The sequence below is a fragment of the Paramisgurnus dabryanus genome, chromosome 16, assembly GCF_030506205.2.
Source record: "Paramisgurnus dabryanus chromosome 16, PD_genome_1.1, whole genome shotgun sequence".
Taxonomy (NCBI): Eukaryota; Metazoa; Chordata; class Actinopteri; order Cypriniformes; family Cobitidae; genus Paramisgurnus; species Paramisgurnus dabryanus.
Genome location: NC_133352.1, coordinates 28,306,325 through 28,327,744, shown reverse-complemented (window position 1 = coordinate 28,327,744; position 21,420 = coordinate 28,306,325). Strand labels below are relative to the sequence as shown.

At 35.8% G+C, this 21,420-nt stretch overlaps 1 protein-coding gene across 1 annotated transcript in view; it reads left to right on the top strand.

Moving 5' to 3' along the window:
* The window catches only part of rapgef2b (Rap guanine nucleotide exchange factor 2b), a 124,531-nt gene that overhangs the window by 80,309 nt on the left and 22,802 nt on the right, over positions 1–21,420 (top strand). Inside the window, exons 7-11 of the mRNA XM_073812057.1 lie at positions 6,758–6,889; positions 13,334–13,511; positions 15,336–15,472; positions 16,648–16,806; positions 18,065–18,217. Coding sequence (XP_073668158.1) covers positions 6,758–6,889; positions 13,334–13,511; positions 15,336–15,472; positions 16,648–16,806; positions 18,065–18,217 — 759 coding nt within the window. The remainder of the gene's footprint in view (positions 1–6,757; positions 6,890–13,333; positions 13,512–15,335; positions 15,473–16,647; positions 16,807–18,064; positions 18,218–21,420) is intronic.

Here is a 21,420-nt window from a genome sequence, read left to right as displayed (position 1 = left end):
CAGAATGCTTTTTGTTTCCACGACAACCAGCCCGACAGAAAGAGCAAATCTAGCAAGATATGGAGATAAACGATGCACGTCTTTGCGAAGTTTCTTTGCTTTAACACGAAATTACTTTGCTCACACAGCCAGGAGACAGTGAATATCTACAATGGATCAAGATGGCTTTATTTGTTGTTCACCCACAATATAACACCCGGCTCAGGTCACGACGGAGCCTAGTGTCTCAAATATGTGGAGAACTTCCTGTATTTGGTTCGGTCCAGGTCGAGCAGTGTTCACACCACAGATGGGTCGCACCAGAGTTCGGCGACAGCGGCTACGAGACCACCTGTTTAGAGCGGTCTCGGAGCGACCGTTTAGTGTGCACCAGAGTGCGGCTGTTGTGTTCACACTGACCCAAACTAACTGTACTCGGACCGACAAGTCATTTGAGCCAACCTAAACGGTGTATGTGTGAAAGCACCCTTAGTATCTCAAAAGTACATATTGGTACCAAATGTATACATATCTGTATATATGGTACATATTTATATGGTACATCTGCCCGAGTGACAGCTTTTTTGCCTTTTTTCAAACCCAAACTTCTTTTTGCATAGCTTGGGAGCCAGTGTGGGCATGGTGTAGTTTACATTCACCGCTGAAAGTTGCATATAAATGTTTTTGCAGTTGGTATTTCTAATGTATACCAAATGTATACCATATGTATTTACTGTAAAGCTCCTTTGATACAATGCAGAATTATGAAACCACTATAAAATTGAATCATGGATAACATTTATGTGGCTGTTAAAGGGATAGTTCACCGAAAAATTAAAATTCTGTCAACATTTACTCTCATGTTGTTACAAACCCATATACATTTCTTTGTTCTGATAAACCAGAAGGAAGATATTTTAAGGAATGAACTGATTGTGAGCCTAATTCACTTCCATAGCAGGGTTTCCCGCAGAAAATGTGTTAGTTATGGTGGTAGGGACGGGCGGGTGGGTGTTGCCGGGGGGCGTGGCAATCAAAGGGGTGGGGTGTACACGTCATGATGAAAATTAAAATATTTTTATTAAAAACACTCATATAAAAATTAATATTGAAGAAACTATGACAGAAAATGAACACATACTAGATTATTAATGAATTAAATGTTTTTAACAGATACCTCTTACGGGAATAGCTGCGTGATGAAGTGAAACTAAAGGGTTAATAAACACAAACTGAAGCAGATGTTGTAGAACGTCTGGCGAACGATGATAGATAACGCGAAGATTGATTATTTCCCATTATTAATTACGTTATCTTAAAGGAGTGTAACTACTGTAGCATATAAATAATGCACATAAATAATGTGAGCAAGAGCGCTCAACAATTATATCGAATAAACAAGCACGTGACACCTAGCTTTGCTCAAACAACAAAATTACCAGCTAACTTAGTTTAAATTTGCAAGAACTATAGACTAATACAATAACAGGCTAAAATAAACCCAAAACATAAGTCCACTTACAGTTCTCACGGACACGCGTTTTATCAACTGGCTATCCTCCAGACAGTGACAGACCACGTCTTTATCTCATTTCGGACGTGTGGCACGCGTCCCGCTCGCGGTGTGAAGCGAGTCCGCGCTATTCTCTGAGATGCACTGCCTTTTGTGCAGCGAATTTTTTTTTGGACGACCTAGTTAAGGCAGTAGGGTTTACCAGCTTAGGCGGGCCACCCGAACTGCAAAGTGCTGCGGGAAACCCTGCATAGTAGGAAAAAAGAATACTATGGATGTGAATGGGGCTCACATACATTCCTCAAAATATCTTCCTTCGTGTTCATCAGAAAAAAGAAAAGTATACAGGTTTGTAACAACATGAGAGTGAGTAAATGATGACAACATTTACATTTTTGGGTGAACTATCCCTTTAAAATTATAAAAGTAAAGCAATTTTATAAGGATATCAAGTAAACGTTTTGAGATGAGAAATGGACCGTCACAGTCACATTATGGAGTATTTGTGTGTTTTCTTAGGACGCATTAGCTGGTTTTCCATTTACAAGGTGTCTGTGCTGGAGCCGGTACCCAATCTGTATTTCCATCCACGGAAAAGGTGATAATTGGCCAGAATGACTGGCTCTGCACCAGCCTACTAAACCTACAGCTCTGGTCTCAAACCTGGAACCAATAACACAGCAGATTCCTTCGGGGTGTAGTCATAAGTTACAAGGTTTCATCTTTTCATCTCAGTCTATCACCTCCTTCAAGTTTAATTAAAGAAGTTTTTTAAAATTCAGCGTGATTTCACTTCTCCCCCGTCGCTTCTGCGGAAAGCTGTTTTCATCATAATTAAGACACTTTCACACTTTACTCTGTGAAGTTGAAACTCCAGTGAGAAAAGTAAACTGCACATGTAAATCACCATCGTCTACAAATAAAAAGATTTGGTAAAAGGTGTCAGTCGGTTACCTCTCCTCCATCGTTCCCTGCTGTTTTTCTGACTGTTGGCAGGAGAGTTCATGTAGACTCTGTAGGAGAACTGTATTTATAGGCGTGCAGATTTTTGATGGTTGGGTTCTGCAGTAGAAGTGAGAGTAGAGGTGATGTGTGTATCTCAGCTGACAGCTCTGTGGTCCAGCCATGACTGTTGAGGGAACCCTCGAGGAAGAGGAGAGGACCGATGTGGAAATAGGATTGAAAAGCTTTGCAGTTATCACAGTGTCGTTTTTTAAGAGTGCTGTCTGCACTCACTGACCTAATCTGTGTGTGTGTGTGTGTGCGTGCGTGCGTGCGTGTGTGATGTAACACATCACTGTTGGTAGAACACCAGTTAAACTGCTCCTTTCTTTCTTTCGTTTTTTTCTTTCTTTCTTCAAGTATCTTTCTTTCTTTCTTCAAGTATCTTTCTTTCTTTCTCCAAGTATCTGTCTTTCTTTCTTTCTTCAAGTATCTGTCTTTCTTTCTTTCTTCAAGTATCTGTCTTTACTCGCGTATCTTTCTTTTTTCTTTCTTTCTTCAAGCATCTGTCTTGCTTTCTTTCTTCAAGTATCTGTCTTGCTTTCTTTCTTCAAGTATCTGTCTTTCTTTCTTTCTTCAAGTATCTGTCTTTACTCGCGTATCTTTCTTTTTTCTTTCTTTCTTCAAGTATCTTTTTTCTTTCTTTCTTTAAGTATCTTTCTTTCTTTCTTTCTTTCTTCAAGTATCTTTATTTCTTTCTTTCTTCAAGTATCTTTATTTCTTTCTTTCTTTCTTTCTTTCTTCAAGTATCTTTCTTTCTTCAAGTATTCTTCTTCTTTCTTTCTTCAAGTATCTTATTCTTTCTTTCTTTCTTTCTTTCTTTCTTTCTTTCTTTCTTTCTTTCTTTCTTCACGTATCTGTCTTTCTTTCTTTCTATCTTTCTTTCTTCAAGTATCTGTCTTTCTTTCTTTCTTTCTTTCTTTCTTTCTTTCTTTCTTCAAGTATCTTTCTTTCTTTAAGTATTCTTCTTCTTTCTTTCTTCAAGTATCTTATTCTTTCTTTCTTTCTTTCTTTCTTTCTGTCTTCAAGTATCTTTCTTTCTATCTTTACTCTGGTACCTTTTAGTGATGCACCGATGTATCGGCCGCCGATATTTATCAGCCGATTTTTGATGAATTTTAAACCATCGGCATATCGGCAATAGCACGAGAAAGGCCGATACCGATTGTTTATTAATTAAATGCATAAAGAAATCCATTATATGTAAAAAAAAAAATGAGTTAATGTTGTTAATAAAATAAATGCTGAATAGCAAAAACCACCTTTGAAGGTTGTCATGCTGTCTTATTATATTTGTTTTAGCTTAATTTGTGCCTCTCTTATTATGTTGGTCAGTTGAATGTTAATTAGACCAAATCCATGTTCAGTAAAAATAATTTGATGCAGAAATAAACTAGCTAATAGAACAACTGTATAGTATTGTATACAAGTGTTTAATATCGGTATCGGCATCGGTATCGGCCAGACGTTGTCTGTTTAAATCGGTATCGGCATCGGCCCAAAAAAATCCTATCGGTGCATCCCTAGTACCTTTTTTCTTTCTTTCTTCAAGTATCTGTCTTTCTTTCTTTCTTTCTTCAAGTATCTTTCTTTCTGTCTTTCCTCGGGTATCTTTCTTTTTTCATTCTTTCTTCAAGTATCTTTCTTTTCTTTTTTCTTTCTTTCTTTATATCTTTATTTCTTCAAGTATGTTTCTTTCTTTCTTTCTTTCTTTCTTTCTTCAAGTATATGTCTTTCTGTCTTTACTCGCGTATCTTTCTTTTTCTTTCTTTCTTTAAGTATCTTTCTTTCTTCAAGTATCTTTTTTCTTTCTTTCTTCAAGTATCTGTCTTTCGTTCTTTCTTTCTTTCTTTCTTTCTTTCTTTCTTTCTATCTTTCTTTCTTTCTTTCTTTCTTTCTTTCTTTCTTTCTTTCTTTCTTTTTTCAAGTATCTTTCTTTCTTTCTTTCCTTCTTCAGGTATCTTTCTTTCTTTCTTTTTTCTTTATTCCTTCAGGTATCTGTCTTTCTTTCTTTCTTCAAGTAGCTGTCTTTCTTTCTTTCTTCAGGTGTCTTTCTTTCTTCAAGTATTCTTCTTCTTCTTTCTTCAAATATCTTATTCTTTCTTTCTTTTTTCTTTTTTTCTTTCTTTCTTTCTTTCTTTCTTTCTTTCTTTCTTTCTTTCTTTCTGTCTTCAAGTATCTCTCTTTCTGTCTTTACTCTGGTACCTTTTTTCATTCTTTCTTCAAGTAGCTTTCTTTTTTTCTTTCTTTCTTTAAGTATCTTTCTTTCTTCAAGTATCTTTTTTCTTTCTTTCTTCAAGTATCTGTCTTTCTTTCTTTCTTTCTTCAAGTATCTTTCTTTCTTTCCTTCTTCAGGTATCTTTCTTTCTTTCTTTTTTCTTTATTTCTTTAGGTATTTGTCTTTCTTTCTTTCTTCAGGTGTCTTTCTTTCTGTCTTTACTCTGGTATCTTTCTTTCTTCAGGTATCTTTCTTTCTGTCTTTACTCGGGTATCTTTCTTTTTTCTTTCTTTCTTTAAGTATCTTTCTTTCTTCAAGTATATTTATTTCTTTCTTTCTTCAAGTGTCTTTCTTATAGTGCTCTCTTTTTCTCTCTCTCGCCTATCTGTTATTCTGTCTACCCCCCTTTTTTCTTTCTTTCCATCCATCCATCCCTTATATTTATTCTCTCTTTAGTTGATTTGTGGGTAGGGTTGGATGAATTTCTCTTTTTCTCTCTCTCTCTCATTATCTCGCTTTCTCATTTACTCCCCCTCCCTCTCTCTCTCTTTCCTTTCATTTTCACATTAATTCTGTCCTCTTATGTTACCTGTCTTCTTTTCAGGTGTAAATAGCTCTTATTAATATGCATTAAATCCCATGGCTGTATTAAAAGACTAAATCAGTGCATATGATGAGGAATATTAATGCTGTCATGTGTCTTTTCGCCTTTTTCATGCTAACCCTATCTGTATTGTTCTAGGAATAATACTTGAGCAAATATATTTGTTACTGTATATTTGTAATATATTTGTAACTCACAGTCTGTGAGAGTTTTCTCTCTGTTCAAGCTCCCCACCTCCTGGGAAAATTGACTGCATTTCCGGCATGTATACGATTATGGGAGTGGAAATTAGGTCAGATGCATTTTGTATGAAAGCTATACTCTGCCACAGCTGCCAGGACTGATCCAATAGTACCCTAAAAAAAGCAATTTCACTCGTGAACACACATACGAACACGGACACAATCGGAACCGGATTGAATGGGCTTTATCTGTATGTGGCCTCGTGTGCTGTGTGCTCTCAATATTAGATGAAATTGGTTCTTAGCTTCTTATCTGTGAGCTGTTGTCAGAGTCGTTCCTCTTACACAAGCCCACACACACACTTTATTCCTTCAGCCGCACCCCTTCAAATACAGAGCATCACTGCAAAACAGACCTGCATACTTGCACTAAACCAGAAGATATTAACATTATAAATGCTGAAATTTTATATACCATGTCTTTTATTAATAATCTCGTGCTGTAAACTGAAGAAATAATCCAATGCCAGGACTCATTATATAACATTATCAGAAATATAATTTCCTCCAGTTTTTTGGTCCACATTTAGCTTCTGGGAAGTGTGTAGGACATATGATATGCTTTACCGTCTGAGATCATTTCTATTTTATTTGTACTGAAGTCATACATGAGATATTGAACCTGAGTAGTAGCATTGTGTCAACATTCACTTTTCCTCATTTTATTTTAACATTTGCACCTTTATTTTTAATATACATTCATTTTCCAGATGCGTTTGCATTGCTAGTTCAATACTAACTGAGCTGCAGTACCAGCTGTCTTCAGTGGCACACAATAAGAAATTAGATATATTTTTTACAGACTAAAGTGAAAAGAAAATGGACACTGTCAATCTCCAAAATTACAAAAAAGTCAAACTGGAATTGGATTTCTGTGTGATTTCAGTTGTCAACCCTGGTATATCTTAGAAATAGTTTTAACAACTAGTTTATGAGCTTTTGGCTGCAAGGGCTTGTGCTACAAAAAACATGTCAACATCAGTTAGTATTAGCAGATGAGTTGTTTGGTTCTGTTGGAAATAAAAAGAGAAGACCAACAAACAATGTGTTGGTCTGCCTGGAATTTGGTTGTAGTTGGATTGGATGTCTGATTTAGGTCTTAAGCAAAGAGACTGTACTTTTTGTCATAATGTTTACAGTAGTTGCATATTATAACTATACTCTGTCCTAATGCCATGGATGTTTGTTTCCATAAACAGCTTCCGGCAGACTTCAGCAGATTACACCTGGCAGACGGGATTCACCCCCAGGTGACGCACGTTTCCTCCAGTCACTCAGGATGTAGCATCACCAGTGACTCTGGAAGCAGCAGCCTGTCGGACATCTACCAGGTAAAAACACAATGTCTTGCTTGACAGCGGGTTATCCCATCAGTTACAGAACTATCAAAATAAAGGGCATACTCTATGCCTGGACCCCAAAACCAGTCACAAGGGTCAATTTATTTGAAATGGGAATAAATAAGGTTTCCATTTTGATATGTGGTTTGTTAGGATAGGACAATATTTGGTCGAGTTACAACAGTATTTTCTGAAATCTGAGTGTGCAAAAAAATTTAAATAGTGAGAAAATCACGTTTTAAGTTCTCCAAATGAAGTCCTAAGCAACGCATGTTAGTATCAATAAATACATTTTTGATATATTTATGGTTGGAAATTTACAAAAATATGATGGAACATGATCTTTACTTAATATTTTAAAGGGGACAGAGAATGAAAAACCATTTTTACCTTGTCTTTGTTGAATAATGGTAGTCTACCCGCATTCACGAACATACAAAAGTGCTAGACATGCTAAACATCTCAGTCTCATAGTAATTCCTCTTTTAGAAATGTCAGGCAGAAAACGGCCCAATCTGAAAAACTGATGCTTATGACATCACAGGCATCTCACTTCCCCTCCACTTTAAAATAATTGGCTACATTTTTTGAGTGGCAGCAAAGTCAGCCAATCAGTAATGAGATTGCAAGTTAAGCCAGTAGGGGGAGCCAAATAGGTGCAAAACCACTTGTTTAAAATCCCCCACCCTAATAGAGCTATCTGAGAGAGGTTTTTAGGAAGCTATTACAGACCCAAACAAAAATTTTTTTTGTCACATCACAGAACAAGGATAAATACCCCGTTCAATCATTCTATGTCACCTTTTAATAATTTTTGGCATTACAAAATTCTATACAGGCATGAAAATCCCTCACCTTTCGGCGAAATTCGCCGTTTTGAATCCAAAAAGGTGACCCACGTGAATCATGTAGATTCGATGAGAAAAAATTTTTTGGGGGGAGGGGGGGTATGCGCGCGTTGTTTGAAGACGCGCCCTTCGCCGTCATCCAAACATGTATCACAGACATTAGATTTGTTTGAGTTCATGCTGCGCTGCAAAAACCGACAGGCAGGCAGGTGACATCAAAGTATCACGAGAGTGAATCGAGAAGCCATTAGAAAGTCTGCTTTCGAACGGCTCTCGCGCTACTGTGATGTCATCCGCATTTCTGTGTTCTACGTCATACAAGCTTGTTGAAGCTGCGTAGAGCGACTGCCTTCGGCACGTAAAGTCAACACAAAACGCTGTAAAACTATCATTGTAGAATTCTAATGCGTCAATCAATTAAAAACAACACATCTACACAGACTGACACTGCAAAGTGACCTAAAAGATTTTTGTTGGAATGGATTGGAACGAATTATGGACGTACTCCTCGCTTGTAAGACACATTGGTCTACTAGTCTAGACTACGGCTGTAAGTACTTAAATGTAAATATGGTGAAACTGCTAAATATTGCATGAAATGCTGTAATAAGAACATACTGTTACTAATACAGTTCATAAGAAAGTTTACCGTTTACAGTAACATTTAAGCGATTTTAGACTATTTGAGCGACAAAGATGCTAAAGTGAACTGTTTTCAGTGCGCATACGTGCACAAACTCAAAAATCACGCAAACGCATATTTTTTTGGGCTTGACAGGAGATATACGCACAAACTTTATTGTAATACCACAGTCTCTGCAAGTATTCTCATAAAAACAGTCGTTTATTATAAGTGAGAAGTTGATCATGTGTCAGTGTATAGATCGCTTCTCCGTTGTTAAAGGGACAGTTCGTCTCATAAGAAATGCATATGTTTGAGTCATAATGTTAATCAAACTACAAAAGACAAAAGGAAAATAACTTTTATAGCTTTAAAAAGATTAATTATATTTAATTTATAGTATGAAAACAGTGTTATGTTAATTTGATACTGTTTTTCTACCTAATCAATACTGTTAGATCTTACTTTATTTGTAACTTTGTTCTTTTCTATTTTATATGCTTGTAATGTCTTGATTTGTTCTTATTTTATTTTCCCACATCACTTTTTTGCTTATCTGAAAATTATTCAACCCATGACTCAAAAACCATAATGTAATTCTTTTAACCAGTACTATATTGTAAAATTAAGTCATTTTAAATTAGATGTAGGCCTTCAGGTCCACCCTATTGCAAAACCAACTTAAAATTGTATGGCCTTGTGACTGATGGTCAGATTATGGCAAAATAAAATTATTGCAGATGTAAAATAGTAAGGGAATTCTACTTGTTACAGCTTTCCACATTTATCAACCCATTTAATTAAATATGGTTTCTGTTATTAGTAAAATGTTTACATTTTAAATCTAAATTGTCCGTCAGAATTAAATAATTGAAATAATGGTCATGTATGTTATGGTGGGAATTTTGTTTCTGCGCACGTGGAGGGATGTTGAGTTCCTTCCTTCTTTTTGTCCTTGGCCATTCACATGCCTGAAGAATAAATAAGTTAAGTTACAGCATGTTCCCTAATGAGCCCATAATATTTATTCTGGGGGGGTCCTCCCACCTCACGGCCCCATCAGAGGCCACATCGCCCCTCGAGCGCCCTTCTCACCTTTTTCACCCCTGACCCGTTTTCATGCCTGTCTATAATTTTGACCCATACAATGTATTGTTTGCTACTGCAACAACTATACCTGTGCTGCTTATCACTGGTTTTGTGGTCCAGGGTTACAAATTACAAGTTCTGAATTTGCATGGGTAAATGTGCTGATATTTTATACAGTGCTGCTGTAAACACTTGTTTGGACTAATATAGTAATAGTTTAATCTTAATAAATTAATCCTCTATAATTTTTTTCTCTCTGTAAAATTGTAAATTTTTACTGTTGACTTGACACTTGCTTTTTACAATCTGTAAGTGAGACATTTCATACAACAACAATTCGTAGTGATTAGATGTGCCAAAATACCAAAAAGTCAAATTTCAATTATTTTTCCAGTTGAGCTACAGGAGCTTTTCAAAGATCAGGCGACTCAGTTCATATCTTCTAATACAGTTCCTATCAACTGAAGCCTAGCTAATGACTTGTGAAATTGAACGAGTGAGTTTCAGACAAAGAAACCTCATTTCACCTTTTACATATCTGTGTCAGGCTGTGAAAATATGTGTGTTTGCTTCTGAGCGTGTGTGAGTCTCCATAAATCTGATTAATTGTGTACGGGTTGATGTTTGCCTGGCTGTTTAATTGATTTTCCTTTCTGATGTGTTTGCGGATTAAAGAGTGTTGATAGCGGGTCGTATGCAGAAGTGTATTTAGTGTATGCAGCATCTCTGATCCTGACCTGATAGCCATCTGTTAAAGCCTCATTAACAGCTGGACTCTGACCTCATGAAAAGAGGTTGTGATCTCCTTCCAATGTTACTTGCTGCTCTACAATATTCCTCACCTTTCTTATAAAACAAGAGGAAACTAAACGACCAATTACACTCTGGACGATAACTATTTAAAAATTAGTCTAAATTAAAGAGAATTACACAGTTCACAACTATAACAATAAAGATACAAGGAACGATATCATTGGAATCACTTTCTGAGCAATTTTTTTTACTAATGAACGACAAACCAATGAGAGCCAATCAAATCTATTCAAATTTAAAGTAATTGTGTATTTTAAAATGACACTTGATACTGTGGAGAAGCTGTGGAAAGGAAATGTAATATAAGTTAATGCTATTAAGTCTTTCCCCGCCATTGACAAGTTATCTTTTCACCCAAAGATAGTTCACCCAAAAATGAAAATAAAGTCATTAATGACTTACCCTCATGTTGTTCCAACCATGGGACATCAGTGGGTTAGTTAGAATGTGTTGAAGCATCTAAAATACATTTTGGTCCAAAAATTATGCTTTATTCAGCATTGTCTTCTCTTCCGCGTCTGTTGTGAAGCGCATGCGCAAGACTAAAGTCACGTGACTGCATTGACGCTGATGACGTACGACACGGCTGACGTGTTATCTGGTGCGCCCCAGCTGTTTTTTTGTGCGGTCGGGCTTCGTTTACAGTCTGAGGGAGACGTAGCTGTAAGTTTGAAAAAAAAAAAACTTCGCAAACATGTCTGAGGATAACACGTCATCCGCGTCACATATTAACGCACATGTTAATATGCCAAGATGCTTGAAAAGCATAATCATTCAACAGTTATGTGAGTGGCCTCTATTACTTATTATTATTATTATTATTATTATTACTAATAGTAATTATATTATTATTAATAATTACTATTATTATCATTGTCATTAGTAGTTGTTAGTAGTAGTGCATCATCAGAAAAAAGCTTATGTTGAATTGTCAATTACAAAATGGTTTCAAATCTCATAAAGCTAATAATAACAAGGCTTTTTAACCCCTGACCTCTTCAGTGACAGTTTACAGTACATTATCTATAATGTCTAACATACATAAATATAGTAGCGTGTTTCAGAGCCTGCACTGATATGTTGACGATAGCATTACATAGGCATGCTAGGGTGCCTGATGTAGCTATATAGGTATCTTACAGTACCCATGGCTTCTGTTGTCAAGAGTAATGGCCCACATCCTCCTTGTGGATGCCAGCACGGTCACATTTTTTGAATAAATCATGACACAGGTTCTTCTGGGAGACTTGAAAGCATTGATCCAAGAATAGCCCCGCTGAAATATTAATGTTCCCCTCACGCTCATCTCAGCCGCCCAAACACTGCTATGGATCGCGTCCGACATGACAGTTTGAAAGATCAGTCCCATCATCAGCAGCAATGTATTTACCACCGCTACAGTATGTTTGTCGTCCATGATTAGCTCTTAACAGTTTTCGTGGAGAAGCGGCTCTGCTTCCTGCTTAGCCTTAACATCGATCTGATTTGCATCTCGCCGGTTGAGGAAACTTGATAGAACGACCCCAAAGTGATGTGATCGGTTTGTCAACATGTACAATATGTTGTGTTTAATGATGTGAGGCTGGTTATCATCGTAACCATGTCCGGATAAAGATGTGATGTAATGTACATCCTAAAAGGTTCAGCTAATAGGTGGCTGTTTAGTCTATTGATTTTAAGATCTTGAAACCCCATTAATCGTCAACTATTGATACCTTTTCTCAACATGATTGCTGTTGTTTAAACTCATAGGAAGTCAGGATGCTTTGAAACTGTAGTTTACCATACTTAACAATTTAAAGTTGTTAAACTACAATCAAGCTTCTCTTTTGAAAAGGTTGTAAGGAAAATAAGTTAGTTACACCGAATACTTTTATAATCCATAATAGGAAGAAATACTGAAGTACATGATAGTATATTACAGTAATTATAAAATAGCATATATAGCATAAGCATTCTGTGTAGTATGGTATGGTACTTACTATAGTAAGGCTTTTTCTACATTTTTCTACAGTTTACTATAGTACATATTATAGTATATGCTAAAGTGTTTTATTTAACACTTTTTTGCATAGATCTATCTAAGTTTATGTGTAATCCCCAGTCTTAGCTTTAAAATGTGTCTCATTATTTAGCATCTTTGATATCACGGAGGCTTTCAGCTAGTATTTAATCTTCGCTTAACAAAGATAGTATGTTATAGTTTTGTTATATATTTTTATTATCAGTGTATTTTGCCACCTGCCTTCAACATCCCTCCCCATTCCCAAATAATAGCTCCGCCTTACAGTGCCCCGCCTAGTTCGCCCTTTGAGTGGCTGCTTTCAGCAGCGTCTGAATATTTGATGAGTAACGCAGGTCATTTGAGTTGAAATGACAAGCGTTTGTGTAAGCTCAGGTCAAGGGGCTTAAAAAATTAAAAGTGACTGGAAGCCCGAGCTGTAAAGATGCGGCTGGGACCCGACGTCTGTAGGCAGCTGGTCAGGGTGACATTGCGGGCGGTTGCGGGGAGAAAAAGCGCTTCACTGGGGCTTCACAGGCAGGTGAGAGAGACTCGAGGTTGGATGTGGAATAAGGTTGCGGGGGACATAATGTTTTTTTTTTCTACCTACTGTGTTTTAACTAACTGGTCTAGCTGTGTTTCTTGGTTGACTTGTTTACTTAAGATAAAGCCAGTGTCAAATGGGAGCATGTAAGCTCTTTGTGTTCTGATGTCTTGTGCAGGTGTAAATTTTGTATTTACATTTATGCAGGTCTATTAGTCCAAAAGTGACTTGCAGTTCATTCAAGAAGACATATAGTTTAGTTTGTGTGTATCCTGGGAATCAAACCCATGATTTTGCTATTGCAAATGCCATGCTTACTTGGTTGAGGTATACGTATATACATACCCGAATGTAAAAAGTGTGTTTGTTTTCATCGTCTGATATTAGCATCTTACATCTCTCAACATAGAAAGTCAAAAAAACGTATTAAATGAACACTATTTCAAGACTGTGGTTGTGTATATTGGATCAGTGAATGACAGTTTAAGATTGATTGATCATTGTTTCCAATACACAGGCCACCGAGAGTGAGCCCGGCGACATGGACCTCAGTGGCCTGCCCGAGACAGCCGTCGACTCCGAGGAGGATGACGATGAGGAAGACATCGAACGTGCCTCAGATCCCCTCATGAGCCGAGACATTGTCCGAGACTGCCTGGAGAAAGACCCCATGGACAGAACGGACGATGATATAGGTAAGATATACCTTATTAACATCAAGCAACATTGACCAAATTTTTCAAAGACAATGGGGTTATTCAGGCATAACTTTAGAGTATACTTAAGGAAGGACATTTTTCCAGGAAGGCGCAGACAATGAAAGGTCGCGCAGAATACAATAGCAAAGAGGGGGAGAGCTGTGTCGGTTTATTTCTAGGTCATTCTCTCAGCCAAAACCTCTCGAAGCACATTAAAATTTGATCGGCTGGGACGCTTCCACAGTTCCGCTTCAGTGCAGCCGTGCCAAGCACAGGTCATCGAGTACCCAGACGGGCCACAGGCACAGAGCAAAACCCCAAATCATGTGTCTACACACTCGCTCTCAACTAAGCGTCTCTAGGCTTTGTGTAGCCCTGTCATAGCAGTTAAGGCAGGAGAAGTTTTTTCAATTCAAGCTTATTTCGATTGGACGTTTTCACAATTTCAGCAAAGCAGAATAACAGGGAATATATATTTTTAGACAAAAAAAAAACAATTTAAGTCAATTTGTGCTTTAAACAAGCAAAAATATCTACCAATGTATTAAAAAAAAATATCTTGAAAAAATATTACTTTTTTCTTAGCTCTTTCCCCGCCAGTGTTTTTTAAAAAGTTGCCAGCCAGCGCAAGCATTTTTCATGATTTTCACAAAAGTTTGCCTTCCAGAAAATGTTCTTTTTAAAATATATGAACATACAATGTTTTAAAACAGAGCCTCTGCTTTCATACAAAAAAGTTTCATCCTACCTTTATTAGTTCTCTTTTATCACCTCTCAAAAAGCTGAGATAATTCAATTTTTGTGAAGGAATTTTAATAGAGATCAGACGCAGAGCAATCCTCAAAACTTACACGGACATACAGCTGTTTGCCCTAGGGCAATATTTCCGAGATTTATAAATTGAGGATAATGGTGGATAAAAGCGCTGTTGCGGAAAGCCGGAAATCCTCGTCATTGGCAGGGAAGCGTTTTCTCTTAATTGACGGGTAAACTAAAATATCTGCCAATAGGGTGAGAAAATGTTTAACATTAAAGATTAGATTTTTTTCTTAGGCCATTTTGCTCATCAAGAAAATACATCTTGATTTAAGAATTTTTTGATATTTCTACTAAAAACAAGACAAAAATTCTTAGTAAGAAAGTCATTTTTGCAGTGTAAAGTATTACCCAAATTGTCTATGGGATGTTAATCAGAACATTGTATTTGTAGTGCTGTTAAGCATGTCTAGGTCATCTACAGTTTTACACTGATTTGTATAATAATTATAAGACTGTATCAAATGCACAAAAGAGCCTCGGTCAACTGTGTTCTTGGAAAAAACGGCAAGGAAACTGTACATAGACCATTCAACAGACAATCTTAACAGAAATGTAGATCCGTGTTCAAAGCGTTTTAGGATTTAAAATATAAGATTAAAGATATTTATGTCGTTGGAAGATTGACCACATGCTGTCATTAATACAAAAAGGGGCAAAATTGATTTGTATTGAAATTTGATTTATATTATACATTTACAAAATACACTTGCTTTTAGTCCAAATACTTATTTTTTGGGGGGTTTCACCGTAGAAGAGCTTTTGTTGTGTATAAAATGTCTTGTATATTATATAGAAGGTTTAGTCAGTTCTCAAAAATAGCTTTGTATTAATAATGCATTAATTGCTGTTATTTTTATAGCCATGGAAAGAGTGTTTTTCCGTTCTGCTTCTGGGAAGCACAAACTGCAATTGGTAGAGGGAAAAATCATCATTGCAAGACCCTCAGTCTCTCTCTCTCTCTCTCTCTCTCTCAAACATTTCTTGTCTCTCAATGTTTTTCAGAGCAACTGTTGGAGTTCATGCACCAGCTACCAGCCTTTGCCAACATGACCATGTCAGTCAGACGGGAGCTCTGTGCTGTCATGGTGTTTGCTGTAGTGGAACGGGCCGGCACCATCGTACTTAATGATGGTGAAGAGGTCAGTCGGTCTTGATGTTACATGAGCACGTACCATTAGCCCCTATTCCTCTCACTTGAACCTTTACCCTTTAACTTTCAACCTGTACATACTGTATGACCTTGTACCTTAAATACAGTTCATACCATGCACTTTTTCCTACATCATTAGCATGTATCATAGCTTTTCGGCAGTAGTTTTTTATTTAACTCTAAACTCAGGCTTTACTTATAATTTTATTAAAGAATATCATGTTCCCCTTAAAGGGATACTTCACCGATTTAGCATTCAGCTTTGTATCTGTAGAAACCCGGCAGTATTACTGAATGACCATGTTTCCCTCCATCATTTCCCCCTGAGAGGAGAGATATCTGCATTTTGGTTCTGCAAAAAAGTCCTCCGATGATGCAAAAAGCGTCATATTACATCATCGGAGGACTTTTTTGCAGAACCAAAATGCAGATATCTCTCCTCTCAGGGGGAAATGAGGGAGGGAAACATGGTCATTCAGTAATACTGCCGGGTTTCTACAGATACAAAGCTGAATGCTAAATCGGTGAAGTATCCCTTTAAGAGAATAGTTTACCATAAAACAAGGTGAAAAACTATATGCCATATGACTTAGAAACCACGAGCATCATTTCTGAGTGAACTGTTTCTTTCATTTCTTCGATTCCTTGGATTTACTTGCATGTAGCATCATTCTGTGCTTCCCCTTCATCAGCCAATCAGGCATTCAGCTTCTGCTCTGTTAAACCTGAATGAATGCCAGCATTCAGCATCTTGAGATTACAAGATGCCCGCGGTACAGCAGGGATCACTTATCTTCTTATCTCAATATTGACATGCCAAAAAGAGCCATTTTCTCCCCTAATGCATGCATATAATTGAAAGCAGGACAGGGCTCCAGGCTTGTGCGATTCACAGCGACTACGTGTCACGCTGTTATCAAAAGGCAAAAGGACTAAATACCAGCAGTATGTAATTTCGTGTTTGTGCGTGATTTCAGTCGGTGTCAAACCAATTTGCCTTTGAATCATGATTCACCACAAAGGTATACATGTATAAAACAACCTGGATGTAAGTTATTAATATCAGTATATCTTTCCCCAATGACATTTATAATGGCTTTGTAAATGTGAGGCGGGGGTTATTTATTAACTTGCTGTCATTGTTTTTTTGTTTTTTTTTTGCAGCTGGACTCATGGTCCGTCATTCTCAATGGCTCTGTGGAGGTGACACACCCAGATGGCCGGACAGAAATCTTGTGCATGGGCAACAGCTTTGGTGTATCCCCTACCATGGAGAAAGAGTACATGAAGGGTGTGATGAAGACCAAGGTGGATGACTGCCAGGTGGGTCAACAATCCAATGGGATAAATCTTACAATGCAATGCCTTTTTGAAGTACCAGTAGATTTGTTTTACTTTATGGTTGATTGTTTTGGCATTGTCGTACTGGTGAATGATATATGTGACCCTGGACCACAAAAGCAGTCTTGAGTAGCATGGATTTAAAATACAAATCGATTTTTCTTTTATGCTAAAAAAAATCATTAGGATATTAAAGGAACAGTATGTAAGAAATTTATATCAATGAATCATAAAATGGCCCTGATATGTCACTAGACATAAAGAACTAATTCTCATTTCAAATACTTATATCACTGACAACAGTGGTCTGGCCAGGATATTGTCATTTAAAAAGTGGAGTTGCAGCCCTCAACTGATGTTTATGTTGTCATTTTGTCTATTGGCCACCAGTTGAGTGACTGCAGTACCAGTTTGAGCCACAAGTTTTGTGATTGCAATACCAGTTTTGGCCACAATCCTACATACTGTTCCTTTAAGTAAAGATCATGTTCCATGAAGATATTTCCTACCGTAAATATATCAAAACTTTATTTTTGTGAGTGGATGCAGTGCTAAGGCCTTCATATAGACAACTTTAAAGGCGATTTTCTCAATATTTAAATTTTTTTGTGCCCTGAAATTACAGATTTTCGAATAGTTGTATCGGGGCCAAATATTGTCCTATCCCAACAATCCATATATGAATGGAAAGCTTTAATTATTCTGCTATCAGATCATGTATAAATCTCAATTTAAAATAAATTTACCCTTTGGGTAAACATATGTGATCAATTTTGGCCAAAGAGAAGGCAGCATAATGATGTAAAACAAATTTCTCAAGCCAAAAAACTCTTAACTGCCCTACAAATTGGCTTTATTTTCTTTATGCATAATATATATATGTAAAAATTATAGAGTAACATATGCTCTTGATATTTCTTAACAGTTCCCATGAGATTCTTTTAATATTCATCGTTATTTCCAAATTATAATTAAGGATGTGAATGGCAGTTATTCCCCGCCTAACCTATTTCAGTGGTTTGTGGCGACTCGTTTACTGCAAAAGTGATGTAGCCCTGCCCATTTGTTAAGCATGAGAATAATGCAATGATTAAAGAAAATTTAGCTGTAATAAAATCTTGCCGCTGTTTCAATGCCCTGCCTTAATTATCACTGGGAATCATTTGAATGTACCGCAGCATATTGAAAGTAATTTGCTTCCTTTCTTGCTTTTTCTCTCCGTTCATTCTCCTTCTGTTAGTTTGTGTGCATAGCACAGCAGGATTACTGCTGCATTTTAAACCAAGTAGAGAAAAACATGCAGAAGGTGGAAGAGGAGGGGGAGATTGTGATGGTGAAGGAGCACCGTGAACTCGATCGCACGGGTACCAGAAAGGGACACATTGTTATCAAGGTGAGAAACCTGTGCAGAATGAGATACTATGGCACTATGGTTCACTGCTCATGTTTCTTAGACTGTCTCAGCTGACATGACTGACATAACACATTCATAATCATGACATGACACGTGTTATGAACATGAAGGAGATTTTATGCACATTCATGACATCTGTCAATAAGAGTCATTTGTTCAATTATGTCATTTTTAATGCAAAGATGACATTGTTTGATATGTCTTTGTTATGACAACTTGAATCAGTCATAGATCTGTTATAAACATGACATAGCAGAATAATTCAAATCAAACTTAGGAAACAACCTAGCTTTATGGGTTAACATTACATTAACCTGTCATTTAAATGTCATCAAAAGTGTATAAGTGTTAATACTCTGTCAAATAATTTTAAATACCTTAACAAAATGCAACAGACACATCAAAAGATTATACTTAACATGTTCTTATAATTTATGTATGTACACAATGCACAAAAAACTGACAACTGAACAAGTGTTCTGAAATTTTCTGACATAGAAATGTAATTAATTTGATGTAATGAACTGTTTTTGAAGCGATATGGACCCAATGCTGCATGGCTTAACCCACTATTATACCATTTTCATTTAATTTTAGGTGAATCGGTCTCCAAATGCAATATAATATAATTTTATGAATATTAATTATTATTATTATTATTGGATGATTGATTTTATTTCTTAGACAACTAGAGTAAACATAAAAAAACATTATAAACTGAAGAGAATTCATGATGCTGTTATAAAACTATTTGACAGAGTATTAACACTTAATGACATTTTAATGATACATTTTATTTGTACCACTGTAGCTGAGGTCAAGAAAAATATTCATGACGTTGTTATAAAACTCTTTGACAGAGTATTAACATTTAATGACATTTTAATGAAACATTTTATTTGTACCACTGTAGCTGAGGTCAAGAAAAATATTCATGACGTTGTTATAAAACTATTTGACAGAGTATTAACACTTAATTACATTTTAATGACAAATTTTATTTGTACCACTGTAGCTGAGGTCAAGAAAAATATTCATGACGTTGTTATAAAACTATATGACAGAGTATTAAGACTTAATTACATTTTAATGACACATTTTATTTGTACCACTGTAGCTGAGGTCAAGAAAAATATTCATGACGTTGTTATAAAACTATTTGACAGAGTATTAACACTTAATTACATTTTAATGACAAATTTTATTTGTACCACTGTAGCTGAGGTCAAGAAAAATATTCATGACGTTGTTATAAAACTATTTGACAGAGTATTAACACTTAATGACATTTTAATGACAAATTTTATTTGTACCACTGTAGCTGAGGTCAAGAAAAATATTCATGACGTTGTTATAAAACTATTTGACAGAGTATTAACACTTAATGACATTTTAATGACAAATTTTATTTGTACCACTGTAGCTGAGGTCAAGAAAAATATTCATGACGTTGTTATAAAACTATTTGACAGAGTATTAACACTTAATTACATTTTAATGACACATTTTATTTGTACCACTGTAGCTGAGGTCAAGAAAAATATTCATGACGTTGTTATAAAACTATTTGACAGAGTATTAACACTTAATGACATTTTAATGACACATTTTATTTGTACCACTGTAGCTGAGGTCAAGAAAAATATTCATGACGTTGTTATAAAACTATTTGACAGAGTATTAACACTTAATGACATTTTAATGACACATTTTATTTTTACCACTGTAGCTGAGGTCAAGAAAAATATTCATGACGTTGTTATAAAACTATTTGACAGAGTATTAACACTTAATGACATTTTAATGACACATTTTATTTGTACCACTGTAGCTGAGGTCAAGAAAAATATTCATGACGTTGTTATAAAACTATTTGACAGAGTATTAACACTTAATGACATTTTAATGACACATTTTATTTTTACCACTGTAGCTGAGGTCAAGAAAAATATTCATGACGTTGTTATAAAACTATTTGACAGAGTATTAACACTTAATGACATTTTAATGACACATTATATTTGTACCACTGTAGCTGAGGTCAAGAAAAATATTCATGACGTTGTTATAAAACTCTTTGACAGAGTATTAACACTTAATGACATTTTAATGACAAATTAAATTTGTATCACTGGTAAAAAATGGTCAGTTGTCTTGGTAATGCCAAGTTGTCATGACAAGTTATGATGCATTGGTTTATGTCAAGTTGTCATAACAAAGACATCTCAAACTAATGTCATTTTTGCATTAAAAATGACATAATTGAACGAATTACACTTAATGACAGTTGTCACAAACATACAGAAGTTCTTCTTCATGTTCATGACACTTGCCATGTCATGAAGAGCAATGACACCGATATACACTGTATCTATACATTTTATTATATGCATTACTGTAAATATACAGTAGTACATGTGTAAATGATGTCTGTATCCGAGGGTAGGGGAGTTTTGTACAATATTTGCTTTTATTGCCACCTCAGGTTAGATTAAATCATCAAAATATGGTGTATGGTACAAAATGCACAAATATTAAACATTTAGGGTATTTATTGAAAAAATAAATTGCCAAAAAGGACAAGCCACAAGCCATATTAGAAAATCTGTGTTTATTTGCATATACAAAAAAGCAACAAAAAATATATGTAAATAAATAATATTTATTGATCCTCTTTTGTGGTAATATTTTGTAGTCATTGTATATAAAAATAGTCATTGTATATTGTATGTAAACTTTGCACATGTGTGTAATTTTTTTAATTCTTCTCAAAGCTGAGCTTCAAGACCTCAATGCTACATTCATACAGATTTTTAATGCAACTTTAATAAAATATTTGAATAAAGAGCCAAGATGTCAATTGTTTAGAGTTTGACATCACATTTGGCTACTAGTGTATATAATAAAAATCATAGTGTATGTAATATATCGTATTCTCGATTGACAAGCTGTTTCCAGATGCACTGAACATATCCAATAATTGATTCCTAAACACAGATATCTGCTAAGTACAGCACAATGAAAGCATACATGGGGTTGAATTTCAAATAGTTTTTATGAGTCAAACACCTTGATATTTGGACCTGATGGAAACAGTAAAATGGAGCCACGGTTGGCCAAGTGATTTAGCTACACTGCATTTTCTAATCCCAAAACACAACTTTGACTTTCCGTAGGGCACA